Raw genomic sequence first — 20,119 nt, 5'->3', positions numbered from 1 at the left:
GTAATAGTGCCACTGTATTCTGCTCTGGTCAGACCTCACCTGGAGTACTGTGTCCAGTTCTGGGCACCACAGTTCAAGAAGGACACTGACAAACTGGAACATGTCCAGAGGAGGGCAACCAAAATGGTCAAAGGCCTGGAAACGATGCCTTATGAGGAACGGCTAAGGGAGCTGGGCATGTTTAGCCTGGAGAAGAGGAGGTTAAGGGGTGATATGATAGCCATGTTCAAATATATAAAAGGATGTCACATAGAGGAGGGAGAAAGGTTGTTTTCTGCTGCTCCAGAGAAGCGGACACGGAGCAATGGATCCAAACTACAAGAAAGAAGATTCCACCTAAACATTAGGAAGAACTTCCTGACAGTAAGAGCTGTTCGACAGTGAATTTGCTGCCAAGGAGTGTGGTGGAGTCTCCTTCTTTGGAGGTCTTTAAGCAGAGGCTTGACAACCATATGTCAGGAGTGCTCTGATGGTGTTTCCTGCTTGGCAGGGGGTTGGACTCGATGGCCCTTGGGGTCTCTTCCAACTCTATGATTCTATGATTCTATGAACCTATGGCCCTCCAGCTGCTCTTGGACTGCAGGTCCCATCACCTCCAGCCAGTATGGTGAATGGCTAGGGATGGTGGGGAGTTACCTCCCCTCTTTTCATGGACTCAGTAGGCAGTGTCCCTCCCCAAATTAAAGGGGAGCTCTTTCAAGCACTCACTGAAACACATGTGAGTTTGAGCTGGGAACATGGAAGCCGCTTGCCACAATAACAGATGCCATCTCTTAGACCTTTGCACATACAGTCAAACCTTGGTTTTCAAATGTCTCGGCAGCTGAACATTTCGGAAGCTGAATGCCAAAAACCTGGAAGTGAACGCTTCCATTTTCAAATGCGCCTTAGAAGTCAAACAGCTTCCAAGGCGCGTTCCTCAATTTTCCCCATTAAATATGCTGACAGCCCTTTGATCCTTGGTTTTCAAACGTTTCAGAAGTCAAATGGACTTCTGGAATGGATTACGTTTGAAAACCAAGGTTCCACTGTATAGCACCAAGGTCTAAAGAGGAGTCAGGCTAAGGGTGAGGCAAGGAAATGGATCAAAAGTGTGTAGATTAACTTGGGATGTGTTTTATATAAAGTGAGAATCTTAGGACAGGAAGAAGTGCTCAGAAATGTTTGCTGCTGAGAAGAGGGTGCAGGAACAGTTGCCCTAGCTCATGGGTAGGCAAACTACGGTAAGCCTCAGGGGCCGGATGCGGCCCAATCGCCTTCTCAATCCAGCCTACGGACGGCCCGGGAATCAGTGTGTTTTAACATGTGTAGAATGTGTCCTTTTATTTAAAATGCATCTCTGGGTTACTTGTGGGGCCTGCCTGGTGTTTTTACATGAGCGGAATGTGTATTTTTATTTAAAATTCATCTCTGGGTTATTTGTGGGGCATAGGAATTCATTCACCCCCCCAAAAAAAATATAGTCTGCCACCCCCACAAGGTCTGAGGGACAGTGGACCAGCCCCCTGCTGAAAAAGTTTGCTAACCCCTGCCCTAGCTCAAGATTTTCAAAATTTAGAACCCTGGGGCTCATTGAAAATTACTGAGGCCCGCTATTAAAATAGTGGCACATGGGCAGAACCAGTCATAATATGGCAGTGGAGCCAGTCACAAAATGATTGTGCAGAAATAGATTGTATAATCTCTTCCTGTTTCCTAATAGTGGCTACATTGGTTATACCAAACAATTTGGGAAGTGATAAAAAAATAAGAAAAGAATGAATAAATAAAAAGTTTGGCAAACAGCACAATTGACTACATTAACAGTGTGTGTGATATTAAAAGATGGAAGACATGGGGAACCAACTGGAGCAGATCTGGGGAAAGCACAGGGGAAGAATGAATCATGCCCCCTCCTCAATTCCATTGAGAGGTGCCTTCTGCTGCATGGGGAGCAGCAGTCTATGTCTAAACTAATACATACAATCTGCGTGTTGTTCCTTTTGTAGAACAAACACTTCTTATACAGTGGTTTAGGGCAGTGTTTCCCAACCGGTGTTCCGCGGCACACTAGTGTGCCGCGAGACCTTGCCTGGTGTGCCGCGAGCTGGGCGGCGAGAGGCGGGGCGGCGGCGGCGAGGATCCGCGTCGAGCCGGGGGCGGCTCCGCGGTGGTGGTGCCGAGGTTTCTCTCTCCATTCTCCCCTCACACACACACACAGGAAATAACACAGGATCAGCTGACAGGACCCGGCCAATGGGGCGGCGGCGGGGCAGCGCGTGCAAAAGGGAGGAGCGCGAGACAGCGGACGAGGAGGAGGCGGCATGTCCGGGCAGCAGCAGAAACAACAGCAGCAGCAACTCCCGGCGACGGCTCCTCAAGCCCCGGGCAACCCTACTCCCTCACCGGCCTCGGCCGCCCTCCTGCTCCACCCGCCGCCGCCTCCCCCGCCGCCGCCGGCCACCTCGGCCCCGCCGCCGCCCCCTCCTCCGCCCGCTATCGCCGCCACCACCACAACAGCCGCCGCCGCCTCAGCTGGGCCCATGCCTGCTGGGAGCGGCGGCGGCAGCAGCAGCAGCAGCAGCGCGCCGGCGCCCTTCCTTCACGGCGGCGACCCGGCCCTCCTGGTTCGGGAGGCGGGCGCGAGAGCCCCACCCCTCGGCGCTCGCCAGCTCCGCGTGCGTCCTTGCCTGGGCGAAGGTGCTTCTTGGACGGGAGGCTGTGGCGACCAAAGACCCCGGCGGCTGTCAGGAGGAAGCGGAGGAGGAGCGGGAGGCTGACCCCGAACTCGTGGGAGGAGGCGAGAGAGAGAAGGCGCTTGGGCAGCCACCCCAAGCCGGCGCACGCGGGCGCCCCTTTGGAGCTGCCCACCTGAGCGCACGGGACAGGAGCGGCGATTTGATTCGCGCAAGGCCACGCTTGCTGCGGAGGGAGGAGGAGAGCGGCGCCTTCCAGCCTCGTCTCGCTTCGTGACAGCGCCGACCGAGCCTGAGAGGGAGCAGATCCGAGGGGGATCTCCCCCACCCAGCCACCCCCTCGCCGCCCACCCTGCTCCTGTCGTGGCAGCTGACGAGCCGACTCGCCCTGACCTGCGGGGTCCCCCACGCCGCCTCCGCTCACGGCGGCGACCCGGCCCTGAATGAGCAGGAGAAGGAGCTCAAGCGGCGCCTCAAGCGGCTCTACCCGGCCGTGGACGAGCAGGAGGAGGAGTTGGAGGAGTCCCTCAGTCCCTCGCTTTGCTGCCTCCTCCCCCCCCACCCCCAAAGCTTGGAGGTTCCCCGGCAAGGGGGAGGGGAAAAATTGAAACTTACACTTTCGTGCGTCCCTCCCGGCGTGACGCTGCGCGCTGACGTCACGGGGCTGTAATGGTGGTGTGCCTCGAGATTTTTTTCATCAATCAAGTGTGCCTTTGCCCAAAAAAGGTTGGGAAACACTGGTTTAGGGAAGCTTTTAATATTTGATTAATTATTGTATTTTAATATTTTGTTGGAAGCTGCCCAGAGTGGCTGGGGAAACCCAGCCAGATGGGCAGGGTATAAATAATTAAATTATTATCAATAATAATAATAATAATAATAATAATAATAATAAATGAGGAAAAATGTGACAGTTACTTCTCATAACAGTGCTGATGTCTTTTTCTAAAAGATAAAACTATTAAACTGTGGAAGATCACTGAACGAGATAAGAAACCTGAGGGGTACAATTTAAAGGATGAAGAGGGGAAGCTTAAAGATCTTTCTACGGTGACATCACTTCAGGTGGGTAGATGGAGAGTTGTTTTCTTCACTGAAAGAACAACTTGTGATGTTCTAATATTTTATGTGCTGTGTAGCTTCAAACAATGGAAAACACTTGAAATGCAACACAACAACATGAGAATAGGTATTTGAATGTACAACAGCAGCCAGGGAAGCTGGGAACTTAGGGTGTCAAATTTATCATGGTTCCCAGTAGATCCTGGATGTTACCATTTCCTGTGTCTAAAGCCTACCTGAGGTACCTGTGCAGACACAGAGATGAACCAGGCAATTTGGTCTGTTCTATTAGTAAAACTTACATCTTAGACGCCATCTTAGGCTCCAATGCCTGGAAGATGAAGTGTTATAAATAAATAAACAGGAGCTAGTCTATTTTAAGGCCACACATAACCAATGTTTGGAGAGTAAATAAAGACACTAACCCATCAGCCATATGCTATGATAAGAAGCACAGGAATGGGGGAAAGATAAAATCCAGACAGATTAGGGAAGCAAGATTGGAACATTCAAAGGAAGCTGGCATTTTACATGAAAGAGTGGGAAAGTGTGTGGCAGACCCTAAATAATGAAGCCAAATTTTGGAGACTTGTGGCTATAGAAGAGGGTGAAGGGAGAACCATAAAGGAGGCCTCAATTTCCCCACATGAATGGTTTCTGCATTGTAGTAAGGGTTTTGGAGAACCCTCAAATGTCTATACCCCTGTTCTTGACCTTCCTATGGAACAGGGTTACATCAACTCAACAGGCATTTTAATTCCAGGCTAGTCATCTAGTGTTGTTGTTCCAATCTTTTAAAAAGGTAACAACAGACCAATAACCTGCTGGATGTTCCTTCTAAACTGTTCTCCAGATACCTTCTGAGCAAGCCAATAATATTAAAAATTGTTTCCAGCCTTTATAGACCTGACCACAGCTTTCAACTCAGAAAACAATATATGTTACCCATATATTAGTGGGATTAAATGGGCATCTTATGGAAGATAAGAATATTTGTCAGGCAAGGATGCATTTCTGATTAATTACCCCCCCCCCCCTTAAAACAAGCACGGTTCCAAACTTTATGTACAGTGGTGCCTCGCAAGACGAAATTAATTTGTTCCGCGAGTTGCTTCGTCTTGCGATTTTTTTCGTTTTGCGGAGCACGGATTCCCTGGGTATTAACGGCTTTAAGAAAAAGGAAGCAAACCTGCAAGACGTTTTCGTCTTGTGAAGCAAGCCCATAGGGAAAATGGTCTTGCGAAGCAACTCAAGAAACGAAAAACCCTTTCGTCTTGCACGTTTTTCGTCTAGCGAGGCATTCATCTTGCGAGGTACCACTGTACATGAGTTACCATACCATAGACGCCCCCTATTTTGGGGGACTGAATTTTAAGAAATTGAGAGGAGATGGGCCAAAGTTGTTGAGCTTCTCCCCCCATGCATCTGTGGGCAGAAAACACGCTCTAGATCGTTTCCCGTGCCCAGCAGCATCAGGGGAAGTTGCGCTCCTGCCAGCTGGCTGGCGCGTGCACCGCTTCCCCTCCCCATGCCACTATCCGTGTATTGGACGACCCCAGTTTTTTACACGGTGTTTGAGTCTTAAAACCTCGTCTAATACACAGAAAAAGACGGTATGTAGTTCTGCTGTCGGTCAGTTAGATTGTGACGCATGCTAACTAAGCTCTTTTGCAATAAAGGACATCTTAGCATTGATTACCGGAAAACTAATATAGTTGTTTTTGGGAAAGGACACAGAAAGCATAAGTGCACCATGGATGTCTCTGCTGTTGAGGAGTGTAGCTCTTTTATATAAGCAGTCAAAATGACGGTATGCAGAACTAGACAATGGATGTTACCAGCTTTTATTTCTAAAGGCGGCCGATTGGTGGAGTCTGTTCTAAAACATATTTGTAGGGAAAGCAGTTGCTCAGTGGTGTTTTGGTCCAAGATCTGGAGTGAAGGCAGTGTCACTTCACTGGAAATACTTCAGAATGGGTTCTTGAGAAAACTACTTCCTTTAATCCTGAATACACCAGCAGCTTTGAGAGCAGAGACCGCTGTGCCCTCTACTGAATCAGGAGTTATAGCAGGTTGATCCAGTATTGGTGCAGACTGAATGAAATGGGCAACTCAAGACTCCCAAAGAAGAGTTGGTATGAATAAGTGAGATTGTGGGAGGTTGGGCAAAGATCTGCCAGGGCAAAATGAACATGTATTCAGCGAATTAGAAAATTCAGTTTATCCCGGTATAAGGAAGTGATTAACGACCTTAATAAAAACCACTCCTCTCAGTGGTATGTTGCCATTAAAAAAGGGCCATCAAATTCAGAGATATTTCTCTAACATTACCTACCAACAACTGATAAAAGTTTTTACAGAATTAAGATTTCAACAGATGCTTTCCACAGATTTGACTAGCAGGTGTCGTCATATTCCTGTAAGAAACAGACATAGTACAGTATTTATTGCATTACTCAAGAAATTGTTATCTTGTGTTGCAATGTAGTGGGTAGCCAATATACAACATAGTAATTTACTCATTATCTGAGGAATATGTGATTATCTATATGCGGGTGGCACTGTGGGTTAAACCACAGAGCCTAGGACTTGCTGATCAGAAGGTCGGCGGTTCGAATCCCTGCAACGGGGTGAGCTCCTGTTGCTCGGTCCCTGCTCCTGCCCACCTAGCAGTTGGAAAGCACGTCAAAGTGCAAGTAGATAAATTGGTATTGCTTCGGCGGGAAGATAAACGGCATTTCTGTGCGCTGCTCTGGTTCGCCAGAAGCGGCTTAGTCATGCTGGCCACATGACCCGGAAGCTGTACACCAGCTCCCTCAGCCAATAAAGTGAGATGAGCGCCGCAACTCCAGAGTCAGTCACGACTAGACCTAGTGGACAGGGGTCCCTTTACTTTTACCTTTATATCCCGCCAAGTTGTTTACAACTGCAGTGAAAAAAAATCCAAGTGAGAATCCTTGAACCAAATGTAAAGGTTTGTCAAGGTGACTTGTTCATTTGAGCAAGCTAAATACAATTGGCAGCATGATTCAAATGTGTGTTCATACTTGGATTTTTTTTTAAAAAAAGCTTTATGTATTGTGTAATATTGTCTTGTAGGTTGTATGTATGTTTTGGGAAGTTCTCAAATAATGACAAATGTTTTAAAATATACCAAGTTCAACTCACAATTCACAAATCTATGAACAGCTCCAAGTTTGAAATGTTGTTTAAAACACATTTATTCATTACTTTTTTATGTAGGTGCCTGTACTGAAACCCACGGACTTGATGGTAGAAGTCAGCCCCAGAAGAATTTTTGCTAACGGCCACACCTATCATGTCAATTCAATTTCTGTCAACAGTGACTGTGAGACATACATGTCAGCAGATGATCTTCGGATTAATCTCTGGCATTTAGGAATTACAGATCGAAGCTTCAGTATCCTTTCTCATGGTTACGCGCACTAGTCAGCTACTACAGTTTTTTGTTTCAATGCATTTCAGACATCTCAGTCTCTGGCTGGTTTGTAACTAATGTACTAAGCAAACAAAGCAATAATGACGACGCCTGGAGACTTCTGCATTACCACCCGACTCAAGCACGCCCCCTTGCCCCCATGACTGAAGGAGGCAGGGCCATGCTATGCGCATACACTGTGCGCACATGCTGCAGGGCATGCTGACGTCACTCACACACGAGTGCATCACACGGTGTGTGCGCACAGCTGCCATGAAATTTTGAGGGGGCCCGGCTCCATCCTTGGAAATTTGGGGGGCCCTTAGCTCCCCGCCCCCAGTTGGCACCCCTGACCCCACTTGAATATCCACTCTCTGCTGGAAAGTACAAGGAGATATCATGTCTTTTTCACTACTTACCCTCTTGTCAGGGCCAGCTCAAGAGATTTTGCCACTTGAGGCAAAATCACCAGTGCTTCCCCCTGTCCCCCCTCTTGCTTTTTGCCCCCTAACACCACCAGGCACCCGCTGCTTGCCACAAATGGGTGCCTGCTGCCTCCTCTGCTGCCCAACCAGGGCCATGACCCCCGGCTGCCTCCCTCCAGCACGCCAGGGCTTCCCCTGGCCACCTCCAGGACAGCACAGCAGGACTTGGCCATTGTGGCAGAGCACAGCCAGCACAATGGAGGAGCAGGAGATGGTAAACGCCCTGCCATTGTAAGTGGCAGGTGCCCTAAGTCATGAGACAGTGGCAGTGCCACCCTAGGAGCCTGCCACCAAGGCCACAGTCTCAGTACACCACATGGCACTGCTTATGGTGACACCACCCCCATCTCACACAACCCCATTCCATTTCTCCCAGAATTTAGCTAGCAGTGGATAATATCTCAAGAGGCAGCTGACCCTGTATAAAAAAATGGGCAGTCATGCCAAAATGACGTTTTGGTCCACCATCTTGCTTAAAAATGACATCCAGTGTCCAAATGGTGACCAACTCTGCCACGTTACCTTGGGAACCCTTGTTCCAAGTTTGATGATGATATAGAGAGAATGCCAAACCTATGCTGTGGTAGAAAACAGGTAAAGTCCCACCAAACACACATTTTGGTCTGCCATCTTGATTCAAAATGGTGTCTGGTGTCCAAGCATCAGCAAAGATCATTGCCTCCACTCTGGGAACCCCTGAGTCAAATTTGGTGGCAATATCTTAAGAGGCATCCAAAGGCACAGAGAACAACCAAGCAGACAAACTATTTTCTAAAAACAAAAAAAATCCTTCCTGTAGCACCTTAAAGACCAACTAAGTTAGTTCTTGGTATGAGTTTTCGTGTGCATGCACACTTCTTCAGATACACAGAAGAAGTGTGCATGCACACGAAAGCTCATACCAAGAACTAACTTAGTTGATCTTTAAGGTGCTACAGGAAGGAATGTTTTTGTTTTGACTATGGCAGACCAACACGGCTACCTATCTGTAACTATTTTCTAAAATATCTAGTAGTGTCAAATTGACAAATCAGCAAATTGACAAATCAGCAATTCTCTCTAGTCTAGGCCAGCAGAAGAATTAATGTAGCTTTCTCCTGGCAGGTGCTATAAACTCGATTAAGGTTAGAAAGATATAACTAAATTGGTCAATGAATTAAATCCCTACAAAAATACAAAACAGGTTGCTGATGTGGTCTTATTAAGGACCCAGAATGTTTGAAAAACTACATTAATAATAATAATAATAATAATAATAATAATAATAATAATAATATCTTTATTGTCATTGCCCCCTCTCGGGGACAACGAAATTACTTGACTGCTCCATAAAAACACTAATTAAAACAATACAGTATAGTACAGCAAGGAAGATTAGATGACTTTCAAAGTCCAGGCTTCCCATTCAGGGCCGAGATCGCTCTGGAGAAGAAGCTGTTCTTGAGACGGCTTGTTCTTGTCTTCATCGTCCTGTATCTCCGTCCCGACGGCAGGAGCTCGAAGAGACAGTGACCAGGATGCGATGGATCTTTTATTATGTCCAGTGCCTTCCTATGGCACCTTGTGGCATAAATCTGCTCTACGGTGGAGAGTGGGCAGCCGACAATGCTCTCTGCTGCCTTAACAACTCTGCACAACCCCATCCTGTCCTGGGTAGTACAGCTTCCGTACCACACACATAAGCCATAAGTGAGCACGCTCTCAATGGCACAGTGATAGAAGGCAAGCAGCAGTTTCTGCGGAAGATGGTTTTTCCTTAGAATTCTCAGAAAGTACAGTCTCTGCTGCGCCTTCTTCACAAGCCCCCTTGTGTTGACACTCCAGGACAGATCCTCTTGTAATTCAATGCCCAAAAATCTGAACGTTGTTACCCTCTCCACACAGACCCCATCAATCAAAAGTGGCTGGACATTGCTCTTCTGTCTCCTGAAGTCCACCACAAGCTCCTTTGTCTTCCTTCTATTTATGAGCAAGTTGTTAGCTCTGCACCACTCTCAGCCACTCCACCTCATCTCTATAATCCATTTCACCCTCCTTTTCTGGGATGAGCCCAATCACGGTTGTGTCATCTGCAAATTTGACAACCCTATTACTAGGGTGAGAAGCGACACAATCGTACGTGTAGAGAATATAAAGGAGCGGACTGAGTACACATCTGTGTGGTGTTCCTGTGTTAGTCTTAAGCATATTAGAGGTATAAGGGCCCAACCGAACCCTCTGGGGGCGGTCTGACAAAAAGTCCAATATCCACCCACAAAGTGATAACGGAAGCCCCAGATCTTCCAGTTTAGACATCAGACGTTGTGATAGAATGGTATTAAATGCCGAGCTGAAATCTAAAAAAAGCAGTCTGGCATAACCCCCCCGCTGCTCCAGATGTGCAAGGACGGCATGGAGGGCAAGGATGTTGAAGCTCATAAAGCAGTAGCAAAAGGTTATGACAAAGTGCAATGATAGTTCTTCTCATTGTCACACACAGATAATGGCAGATATATATTAGCAAATAATAGAATAAGTGCTGGTGCCTACGGCAGTGGTAGGAGGTTCCTGCTGATTGTGAGCTGAGCCTGAATCAGGAGTTCTTTCAAAGCGGCTGATTGTGGACTTCAAAATTCCCAAACAGAACTTGGATCCCCACTTCACAGACAAAATCATATTTATCTGAACATTGGAGGAGTGCATTTCACCCAGGTTGCCAAGGCAATACTTGATGCATAAAAGGCCCAGTTTTCCCTCCACTTTTTAATGGGTTTTAATGGAGATTTTTTTCAAACTCTCAGATTTCACTGTCAGTCCCATAACTGCATCAATGCATCCTCAACAGCTTAGCAGAACAAGTGGTTTTGACTAATAAAATGTACATAGTCGATATGATTAGCTAATAAAAGGTATTTTTAGCTTCCTAGCTGTAATTCAGTAGTGTTTTCAATGAGAAATCAGTAATGTAGCATACATGAAAAGATGGTAGAGAATAACAGTTTGTCTCTGAACATGTTCCTTACTAAATATTTCCACTCAGACATTGTAGATATAAAGCCAGCCAACATGGAGGATTTGACAGAAGTTATTACTGCATCTGAATTCCATCCTCACCACTGCAATCTCTTTGTTTACAGCAGTAGCAAAGGGTCTTTGAGACTCTGTGACATGAGGGCATCAGCGCTCTGTGACAAGCATTTTAAACGTAAGTTACCGGGTGAGATTTTCATTTTAAAAATGTTGACGTCTGCATATGGCAGACTTGAATGTGGAGGTTATTGTTTATGCGCTCATTAGAAGTAGAGATGGCTCACTAATAAGCGCCATGACCATTCCGTCTCCCCTTCGCCACAGCCACCTGCCCAACACCCAACATCACTGGGGCAGGAGGACAGGATTACCCTATTTTTCACTCTAAGACGCACCAGACCATAAGACACACCTAGTTTTTGGAGGAAGAAAACAAAAAAAAATGTTCTGAATCCCAGAAGCCAGAACAGCAAGAGGGATCGCTGCGCAGCAATCCCTCTTACTGTTCTGGCTTCTGGGATAGCTGCGCAGCCTGCATTCGCTCCATAACACACACACACACACACATATTTCCCCTTACTTTTTAGGAGGAAAAAAGGGTGTCTTATAGAGCTAAAAATACGGTAAATCCTGCATTGGCTATAGGTCAGACTGTTCTCAGCATGATGAGTGGGAGTAGAATCATGCTTAGTTCAAGCAACCCAGGAAACTAGAGGCTCGCCTTGGAGTGTGTGGGCTGCCTGAAAGCCCTTGTGTCATGTCAGATCTGACCCCCTTCCCCCCGATGGGACACAGGGGTGAAATGGACGAGGAACACAAGCTGAGCTTGAATCCTGGTGTGATGGAGGCACGGTGGGTGAGTAGCTCCCATCTCCAAGAAGTTGGCCCATTACCTGGATGGAATTGCACTCCCACTGAAGGAGCAGCTTTGCAGTTGGGAGTGCTTCTGGGTCCATGTCATGGTCCAGTTTACGGGCAGTCGAAGTCCTGGCGGAGGACGTCGGGACCGGGGACAAGACGGCAGGGTGGGAGCAGTAATGAGAGTCTGGAAGCCAGGAGTCAGGAAGCCAAGGGTCCGAGAGCCGGGAGTCCAAAAGCCAAGAGGATCAGGAAGCAAGGAGTCAAGAAGCCAAACGCAGCAAGGCAGGAGGCGTGGCAAAGAGCCGAAGGGAAATGCTGACCTTATATCCCTTCCCGGCTCTTGCCACCAGGTGCTGTGAGTTACCAATCGGCCTCACCTGTGTGGCTGCGCCTTGCCTCTTGAGAACAAACTTAGGAAGGCCCCAGTCCTGCGAAGCCCTACCAGTCACAGGGCCTGGCTCCTGCATGCACTCCTTACAGTCCAGCTCCACCCCTGGAGGCTCAGGGAGCCTCAGTGGCTGGAAGTGCCTTTGACCAGCAGCAGCTGGTTTGACAGCTACAGCCATTCCCGGACCAGGAAAGCCTTGCCACAGTAGTCCATGCGCTGGTTACTTCAAGACTGGGGTTCCTGCAATGCGTTCTATGTGGGGCTTCCCTTGCGCTTGATCTGGAGGCTGCAGTGAGTGCAGAATGCTGCAGCACGATTGCTGACAGGAGCGAGGCCTCTCCAGCATGTAACATCCATGCTCAGAGATCTGCCCATTTGCTACTGGGCCAAGTTCAAGGTTTTACTATTAGTATATACAGCCCTTAACAACTTGGGTCAGTTTACCTAAAAGATTGCTTTCCCTCACATGTACCCACTTGACCAATTTGACTGGAGAAAATGGCACTTCTACGGGTGCCTCATAATACACTTTCTGCCTTTGTAAGTACTTGCTTAATGGCAGCGCCTACACTGCGGAACTCCCTGCCTATTGATACCAAGCAGGCGCCTTCACTGAACTCTTTTTCAGCGCCTGCTAAAAACATTCTTGTCTAGACAAGCCGAAGCAGATGCTTAGAAAGTTGGGTTAATTTTAATCTATTTTGATATTTTAACTTTTGTATGTTTTAAAGTAGGATTCTCCCCCCAACCCTTGGTTTTAATGATTTATCATTTTGTAAACTGGTCTGAGTTACTTTGCAATGAAACAAATAAGTAATAAAAAGCCAGAGCCTAGGCAGTGATTAGGCACCTTGGAGGCACTGTGTGAAATGTTAGCGTTTTAAACATTAAGTCAGTTTTACATTAACATGACAATCCTATAGATATATGTCTTGTTTTGAGTTAGCAGAGCAGTATTTGTTATTTGAGCCAGCTATTAAAAATACATTTTAAAAATACCTTTATTGTGCCTTTTCTTTTTAGAAGTTCAAGGTGGATAACAGATTTTTAAAATCAGTAAGAAATTACAATGTAATATTCTGATTAATTTGAAATTGCTATGGCAAAATAAGTGATGTGTACTTCTTAATAGGCATATTTTTCTCTTTGTTTCACTTCATCAGTTTTTGAAGAGCCTGAAGACCCCAGTAGCCGCTCGTTTTTCTCTGAAATTATTTCTTCTGTGTCTGATGTCAAATTTAGCCACAGTGGGCGATATATGCTAGCAAGAGATTACCTCACTGTCAAGGTTTGGGATCTGAACATGGAAACAGTGCCAGTAGAGATATACCAGGTAAGTGTTTGTTGCTTTTATTTGACCATGATGGTATAATAAATGGCAGTCTAGGATAAAATCTTCTCAAACTCTGCAACAGATAGAGAGGAGATGTGAAGTGAAGGCCCAAGACAGGTGTTGATCATGATGTGAGCTGCGCACAGGTGGTCTGAAGCGAGCGAGCGAGCTACCACCATTCCTGTGGAGCCTCCTTTTATTGAGACAAACATGCAAGCTAGGCAAATACTTTTTTGGGCTGTGACCTTTACACATCTTCCGTCCCGAAATCATGGGGTGGTACAAAGTTATTTTGGCACCTGTTCCATAGCGTCATTTTCCCCTTGCACAGTGTATGACGTAGGAGACAAAAGGTCTCAGGGAAAAACTTAGAGACAGGACACCGCTGACTCTGAGACCACAAAAGGTCAGACCTAGGGGACGATGTTCTAGACAGCCATGACTTGTCTAAGGGGGAGTTTTCCCTGCACCCCAGGGTCACGCGTGCAGGCAGATTGTGGCTGCCTGCTGGTGGGGAAGTGTGCTTCCTTCCGGACCCCACTCCCAACTCCGCGATATCCCTACAGAGATGGATTACCTTTGACACGTAAGAGAATACCGTATTTATCGCTCTATGGGATGTACTTTTTCCCCTCCAAAAATGAAGGGGAAATGTGTGTGCGTCCTATGGAGCATGCAGGCTCCTTGGCTTCAGCGATAGCAACACGAAGCCTCCAAAGCGCAGAGGGAGTGCTCCCTCCACGCTCCGGAGGCTACGCGCTGCTTTTGCTGAAACCTGGAGAGCGAGAGGGGGCGGTGCACACCGACTCCTCTTGCTCTCCAGGCTTCAGGGATAGCCGCCTGAAACCTTCAGAGCTCAGCGCAAGTTCCCGCTGCGTTCCGGAGGCTTCAGGTTCCTTTCGCTGAAGCCAGGAGAGTCTTGCTGCGCTCCGAAGGCTTCAGGGATCTTTGAGGCTGGCGGTGGGGGAAAGCAGCGCTCCCCCCCCCACCCCCAGCCCCACAAGCTTGGGGGGCAGCACAGTTGAACGCACAGAACGCACCTTGTTTTAGAGGGGGAGAACAAGAAAAAAAAATCTCCCCCTCTTTGCGCAGCGCCCCTTCAGCGAAGCGGGAGGAGAAATGGAAGGGGCTCCGTTTCTCCTGCCACTTTGCTGAAGGGGCGCTGAGCAGAGAGGGGGAGAATTTTTTTTCTTGTTCTTCCCGTCTAAATCAAGGTGCGTCCTAAGGTCCGGTGTGTCCTATAGAGCGAAAAATACGGTATTTTTAAAGGAAGGGATGTGGTAGCAGTAAACTCTTCCAGGGCCAAAAGTCAGTGCTACTTCTGACATTACTTAAAAATAAGTCGCTACAACTGCTATATACCGTAAATTGTTAAATAAACAGAAGGGGGTTACATAAAGAATTTATAATGATTCAGAGCCACTGAGAAGGAAAGCTAACTGACAGATTTTGCAATTTTCCCATCACTCCCATGCAAGAGGCAAATGAATCCTCTGGAACATGGGTAGGAGTTGTGAATGTGCCTGTCATGCTCCATCATATATCCAATGCTATCTTTTTAATCCTAAACCTAATGCCTCTTTGTTGCTGTTGCTGTTTAAACTGCACCTGTGATGTCCTTCAGCTCCCAGGGATGCTAACTTACTCCAGTCTCCTCTCTCCTGTTAAGGCAAGCCTGGAAACATGCCAGCGGGGCTTAAAATATATAGAAACTCTTTGAGAACAATGCAAGCAATAGGGGCTTTGGGCTCATCCACACTTTTGCTTGTCCTACCACTTCCCCTTGGAGGAAACCTGCTCTTTACTGCTGAAGTGGAGCAAACGTCCGTTGGGTTTCCTGCAGCTTAATGTTTGTTCTGATTCAGCAGTAAAGAGCAGGTTTTCTCAGGAAAAGCAGCAGGGCAAATGGAAAACTGCTTTCTAGGCATGTGACAAGTGGAAGTGCAGAGAAGCCGAGAGAGCTGCGATTGCGAGTGTTTTGTGTGGGAGAACATGGCTATTGAGATAAGCACCAGCAAACTGCAGTGGAAGCTGCACTTCACATTGCCCCGTTCCCTAGGAATTTGGGCTGAAATCCTGTAGCCACTTTCCTAGGAGTAAAGCCCACCTAACAGGAGTATAGGGTTGTGCCATTACATTGAAACTGAGCACAGGCCACTTCTAATTTCACCTCTGAAGCAGGGATGGCAAGGACATTGAGCTACGTAATTCAGCTTACTACAGAAGTCTCTTTCAGGGAAACTAGTGTCACATCTCAAATAAATTAAATATAGTTACAGATAGGTAGCCGTGTTGGTCTGCCATAGTCAAAACAAAAAGGAAGGAAGGAATTTTTTTTGTTTTAAATTAAATATAGTTCAGAAAAGATACGGGTTCTGGCTTTTTTATGTAGTACTGGTTTAAGTTATGTGCAAATTTTCCTCAAATAATGGAAAGTTGGTTCAAAGATTATAATATTAATTTAGGTCTGTAAATCTATGAAGAGTCTTTAAAAATTATCCAAAATGTGCCCTCGTTGTTTTTAAAAGAAATTCATTTTAAATGTTGAAGAGAAAAGCTCGTTTGGAATTAGCAATAGCACAACTAGGAACTTAAATAAAATAAATTAATCAGCAATGTCAGGTTTGCTGCTAGGGACATTGCTTCAAAACAGAAATAAGCTCACAGTCTTTAAAACTAAGATATTCCTATCAATTGCCTGGGAGCAAGCCCCACTGAACTCAATGGGCCCTTCTTCTGAGCAGACAAGAATAGGAACACGCCCCAAAGTGCTTAATCGCATATATAATTTTGTCCCATCTAACTCAGTGGGATTGACTTTGGCTCAGTTGTGCTCAAAATAATATTTTTTTTAAAGTGTCAGAGGATCACTGTAGGTAAGGGAGAGTCTTCTTCACGTTCACTATTTATTTACAAATGGGACTTGCAACAAACGTTCTTATGCAGTTAATCCCCAGGCCCTAAGAAGAACGCTCCAGTTCAGGGCTGCAGCCAGCCTGGAAGACCAAGCTGAATGAAAGCATATGTAATTCCTAATAGCGGGGCCAAAGCAGGTTGAGAGATATGTCTGGATCTCTTAACATGATCCATCAATAAAGTTACTTCAAGAAAGATGTTCTGTTCTCTTAATTTTATTATCAATGCTTGTTTACCGGCAACATTTAAAAAGCTGATTCCACCAAGAGCTGTTGGCAGTGGTGTTCTTTGAGGGCAAATGGGAAAATAGAAGGTCTAACCTTGAAATAAAAGCTGCTTTTTGCTCACTAAACAGGTTCATGACTACCTTAGAAGCAAGCTGTGTTCCCTTTATGAAAACGATTGCATCTTTGACAAGTTTGAATGTGCGTGGAATGGATCTGACAGGTAATATAGCCACCCAACTGTCTTGTTTACCATACAATGCTACTTAGATAAGATGCGAGGAGCCAGTCAAGAACACCATTATAGCTGATGCCTAGGGGAAAGGCTTCTCTGATGTACTAGAATATGAAGAGGAATATTTCTTGCTCTAAGAGATGTTTGGAAAGTCTGAAATATATTGCTTCTCCCTGTGGAGGGTGGGGGGAAGCAGAGTGGCGCTGCGAAGCAAGAAAACTCCACATATTATCAAGTCATATAGTTATTGATTTTATATCCCCCACCCTGCCTCTCAAAGGAGCTTAGGGCAACAAACATGGATAAAATAATGAAAGCCATCTTCGAATGATCTTAAAAATAATTCCAACACTGATTTCAGTGGTTCCTGCGCAGAGGCTTTCCCTACTGGGTCCTGCCCTTCGTAACGTTTCCCCCGTTTTCCTTCCTCTGCAGTGTCATTATGACAGGAGCATATAACAATTTCTTCCGAATGTTTGACCGGAACACTAAGCGCGACGTTACCTTGGAGGCCTCCCGAGAGAGTAGCAAACCCCGAGCAATTCTCAAACCTCGGCGGGTGTGTGTCGGAGGCAAGAGGAGGAAAGACGACATCAGCGTTGACAGTTTGGACTTTACCAAGAAGATCCTGCACACGGCATGGCACCCAACAGAGAACATCATTGCTATCGCAGCTACAAACAATCTGTACATATTTCAGGACAAAATGAACTCTGAAATGCACTAGGATTCCTCTTTGTAAACAGCCGCCCAAGAGGTGACAGGTGTGGTCGCTGTTTGAGATGTGATGCTAATCCTTTTACTTGGAAGCAAACATCACTGAATTCAATGGGTCTTACTCCCCATTAAGTGTCTGCAGGTGTGATGGAGATGGATTTGCCCTTTTAACTACCCCTACCACCCCTTGAGACAACCACTCAAATGTTTTAATTTATTGCAATTGCTGCAGATAGGTTTCAAAATAAATTCTGTTAAGAAGGGCCCTGTGTCCCGCTCATCACTAATTATTTTATATTGTTTCTAAAAGACTGCCCACAAGAATCAGACAACTACGTAGTTCAAGGTCCTCCATGATTCTTTTTAAGGATATCCCCCTTGTGGGGGAGGGGTTTAATCCCAGTTTTTATATTTCTTGCGTTAGCCCACTAACACAGTTGTAGTTCCAAGAGCAAGGAATTACTGAAGCACAGAAATGGCCCCAAAGATGCCTTAAGCCAGAATCTGGGGCATAAGGAAACCTTGCAAGAAGCCACTGCTTGGGCCAGGGCAGCTAACAGCACATATGCAAGCAGAAAGAGATGTGGCGGAGATCAAAGGTAGATAAGGCGGCTTTTAGACTAAGAACCACATGGTTGGCCCTATCATAAGGTATCAGCTAAGGGGGTGGGACCATTAAGGACACACACAAAGCAGAGGGACCACCTGCAGCCTGTCAAGCAAAACTGCTGCATGACTCTTTCAATCCGCAGCTCTCCCCCGCTATTCAATACCAGAGTAGGATGATGGAGGGACTGGCAATTATTCTTTAAGGAGATCTATTTTCCGCTCAATTTGAGTAAGGTGGGTAGAATACGATGATAACAGCTATCTAATGACTTTTCAAAATATCTGCCATTGTTACATCTGAAAGTTTCACTCTGAATGTTCAGAAAGTAAAAGGGCCAGGAGGACAGGCACTAGCTCACCTCAGGATACACAAAACGGAATAAATGACTGTCCCAATTAATGTCACAACGCAGCCATTTAAATCACTCTTCCGTCAGAACTCGGCTCTTCCGACCAGAACTCACTGAGTTGGCAATGCTAGCCCCTTGGACACGAAATGTGGAGATTTAAAAACCTGCAGCATGCTCAATGAAACCTGCAAGAGTGAGTTGTCTCATGTCAACCATCTCCAAGTTATTTCTTGGCCTGACTGAAATGGAGGAAAGCACAACCACCTAACTGGCCAGGCTGCCTTTCTCAAGATCCCTCTGCCGTTAATTAATTTTGCACTATTCTGCATAGACCTTTCGATAAATGAGAGGAGGGCGTCATAAAGAAACTTGCATGCCTTTGCACTTTGATTTGGAGGGGGCGGGGAAAGAGAAGGGGAGGAAGTGAATCCAGACGGATTCTGTGACACCATGATTTTAATCAGAAGCTTTGTTAACACTACATGAAATGAAGGACATCTGCCATTTTCTTGATGCTGGACATTGTGTACAGAAGCATCAATTCCAATAATCCACATACAGTATGAAATGTATACAGTAATTTTACCTGGGAATGAATGTTTGTTTATAAAGCTACTGCATACTCTACGAGACACTGGCAGTATTTACGTACACTGTATTCTAATTGAAATTTGAACCATCCAGTCTTCTTGTAAAAACTTTTAGGAATATGAATACTGTATAGAATTCTTGTTAAAGCCAAATAACCATTTTTCTTTTTTTTTTAACAAAAAAAAAATCTTTTGGCTTTATTCATTAATCAGAGTAATTTAAAAAATGATAACTGCACACTGGAATTTTATGTCTAAAAATTGTATTTGGGGGGGGTGGCGGGGGCACTGTCTGGCAGTAACCAATGATGCAATTGTTCTTTACACTCTTTCCCCCAGTTTCAATTCTATTATCTTATTCATCAACTACCGAACTAGTTTATGCAGGGATTATATAAAATCTTTCTAACTACATAAAATGGGTTTTCAGGCCACATTAATACAAAGTTTTCCGTTAAAAAGGAGGAACTAAACTCAAGACAGTAGTGATCTATCTGGGTCTCCGATATCACCATTATAATCTAATTTTGTGAATGTAAGCAATGAATGTCACTCATTCCAAATCCATGAAGAACATCTTTTTGCTTTGGTTTTGAACTTAAGAAGGTAAATAATGATACAGTTGGTAAATCCAGTTAGTTGGAAAGCTTCATGGCTGTCTTCTTGTGTTGCACAAATTAGCTGACTGTTGTTGGAACATATATATAAATATGTTGATACTGGCTTTTTCAATAAACACTTTCTTTAAAAAGCTGAGCTGTGCTTAATTCTACTCCAGCAGTTGCTCCTTTAAATCAAATAATTGCATCTTTGATTCAATTGTTCTCAAAGCACTTGAAATGTACATTTAACAACAAGATCAACCCCATTCTATTCAGAGGTACAGTGGTGCCCCGCAAGACGAATGCCTCGCAAGACAGAAAACCCGCTAGACGAAAGGGTTTTCCGTTTTGGAGGCGCTTCGCAAAACGAATTTCCTATGGGCTTGCTTCGCAAGAAGAAAATGTCTTGCGAGTTCCTGCGGGGTTTTTTCCCCAAGCCGCTAAGCCACTTATCAGCTGATCCACTAAGCCGCTAAACAGCTGATCCGCTAAGCCGCTAATCAGCTGATCCGCTAAGCCGCTTATCAGCTGATCCGCTAAGCCCGCTAAACCACTAATAGCGCTAATCCGCTAATGGGCTTGCTTCGCAAGATGAAAAAACCGCAAGACGAAGAGACTCGCGGA

The 20,119-nt window shown here is 45.7% G+C and overlaps 1 protein-coding gene across 4 annotated transcripts in view; it reads left to right on the top strand.

Annotated features, from left to right (window-relative positions):
- PPP2R2C (protein phosphatase 2 regulatory subunit Bgamma) overlaps positions 1 to 19,065 on the top strand; it is a 43,350-nt gene extending 24,285 nt beyond the window's left edge. For all 4 annotated transcript variants that reach the window (XM_081925708.1, XM_081925705.1, XM_081925706.1 and 1 more), the window contains 6 exons: positions 3,628 to 3,740; positions 6,981 to 7,158; positions 10,681 to 10,845; positions 13,083 to 13,252; positions 16,524 to 16,615; positions 17,063 to 19,065. In XM_081925708.1, coding sequence (XP_081781834.1) covers positions 3,628 to 3,740; positions 6,981 to 7,158; positions 10,681 to 10,845; positions 13,083 to 13,252; positions 16,524 to 16,615; positions 17,063 to 17,354 — 1,010 coding nt within the window. In that variant the 3' untranslated portion in view covers positions 17,355 to 19,065. The remainder of the gene's footprint in view (positions 1 to 3,627; positions 3,741 to 6,980; positions 7,159 to 10,680; positions 10,846 to 13,082; positions 13,253 to 16,523; positions 16,616 to 17,062) is intronic.
- Positions 19,066 to 20,119: the final 1,054 nt, after the last annotated feature.

This window comes from Podarcis melisellensis, assembly GCF_964234715.1.
Source record: "Podarcis melisellensis genome assembly, chromosome: 9".
NCBI lineage: Eukaryota > Metazoa > Chordata > Lepidosauria > Squamata > Lacertidae > Podarcis > Podarcis melisellensis.
Note: the sequence above shows the minus strand (reverse complement) of the source record. Positions and strands in the feature narration are given on the sequence as shown.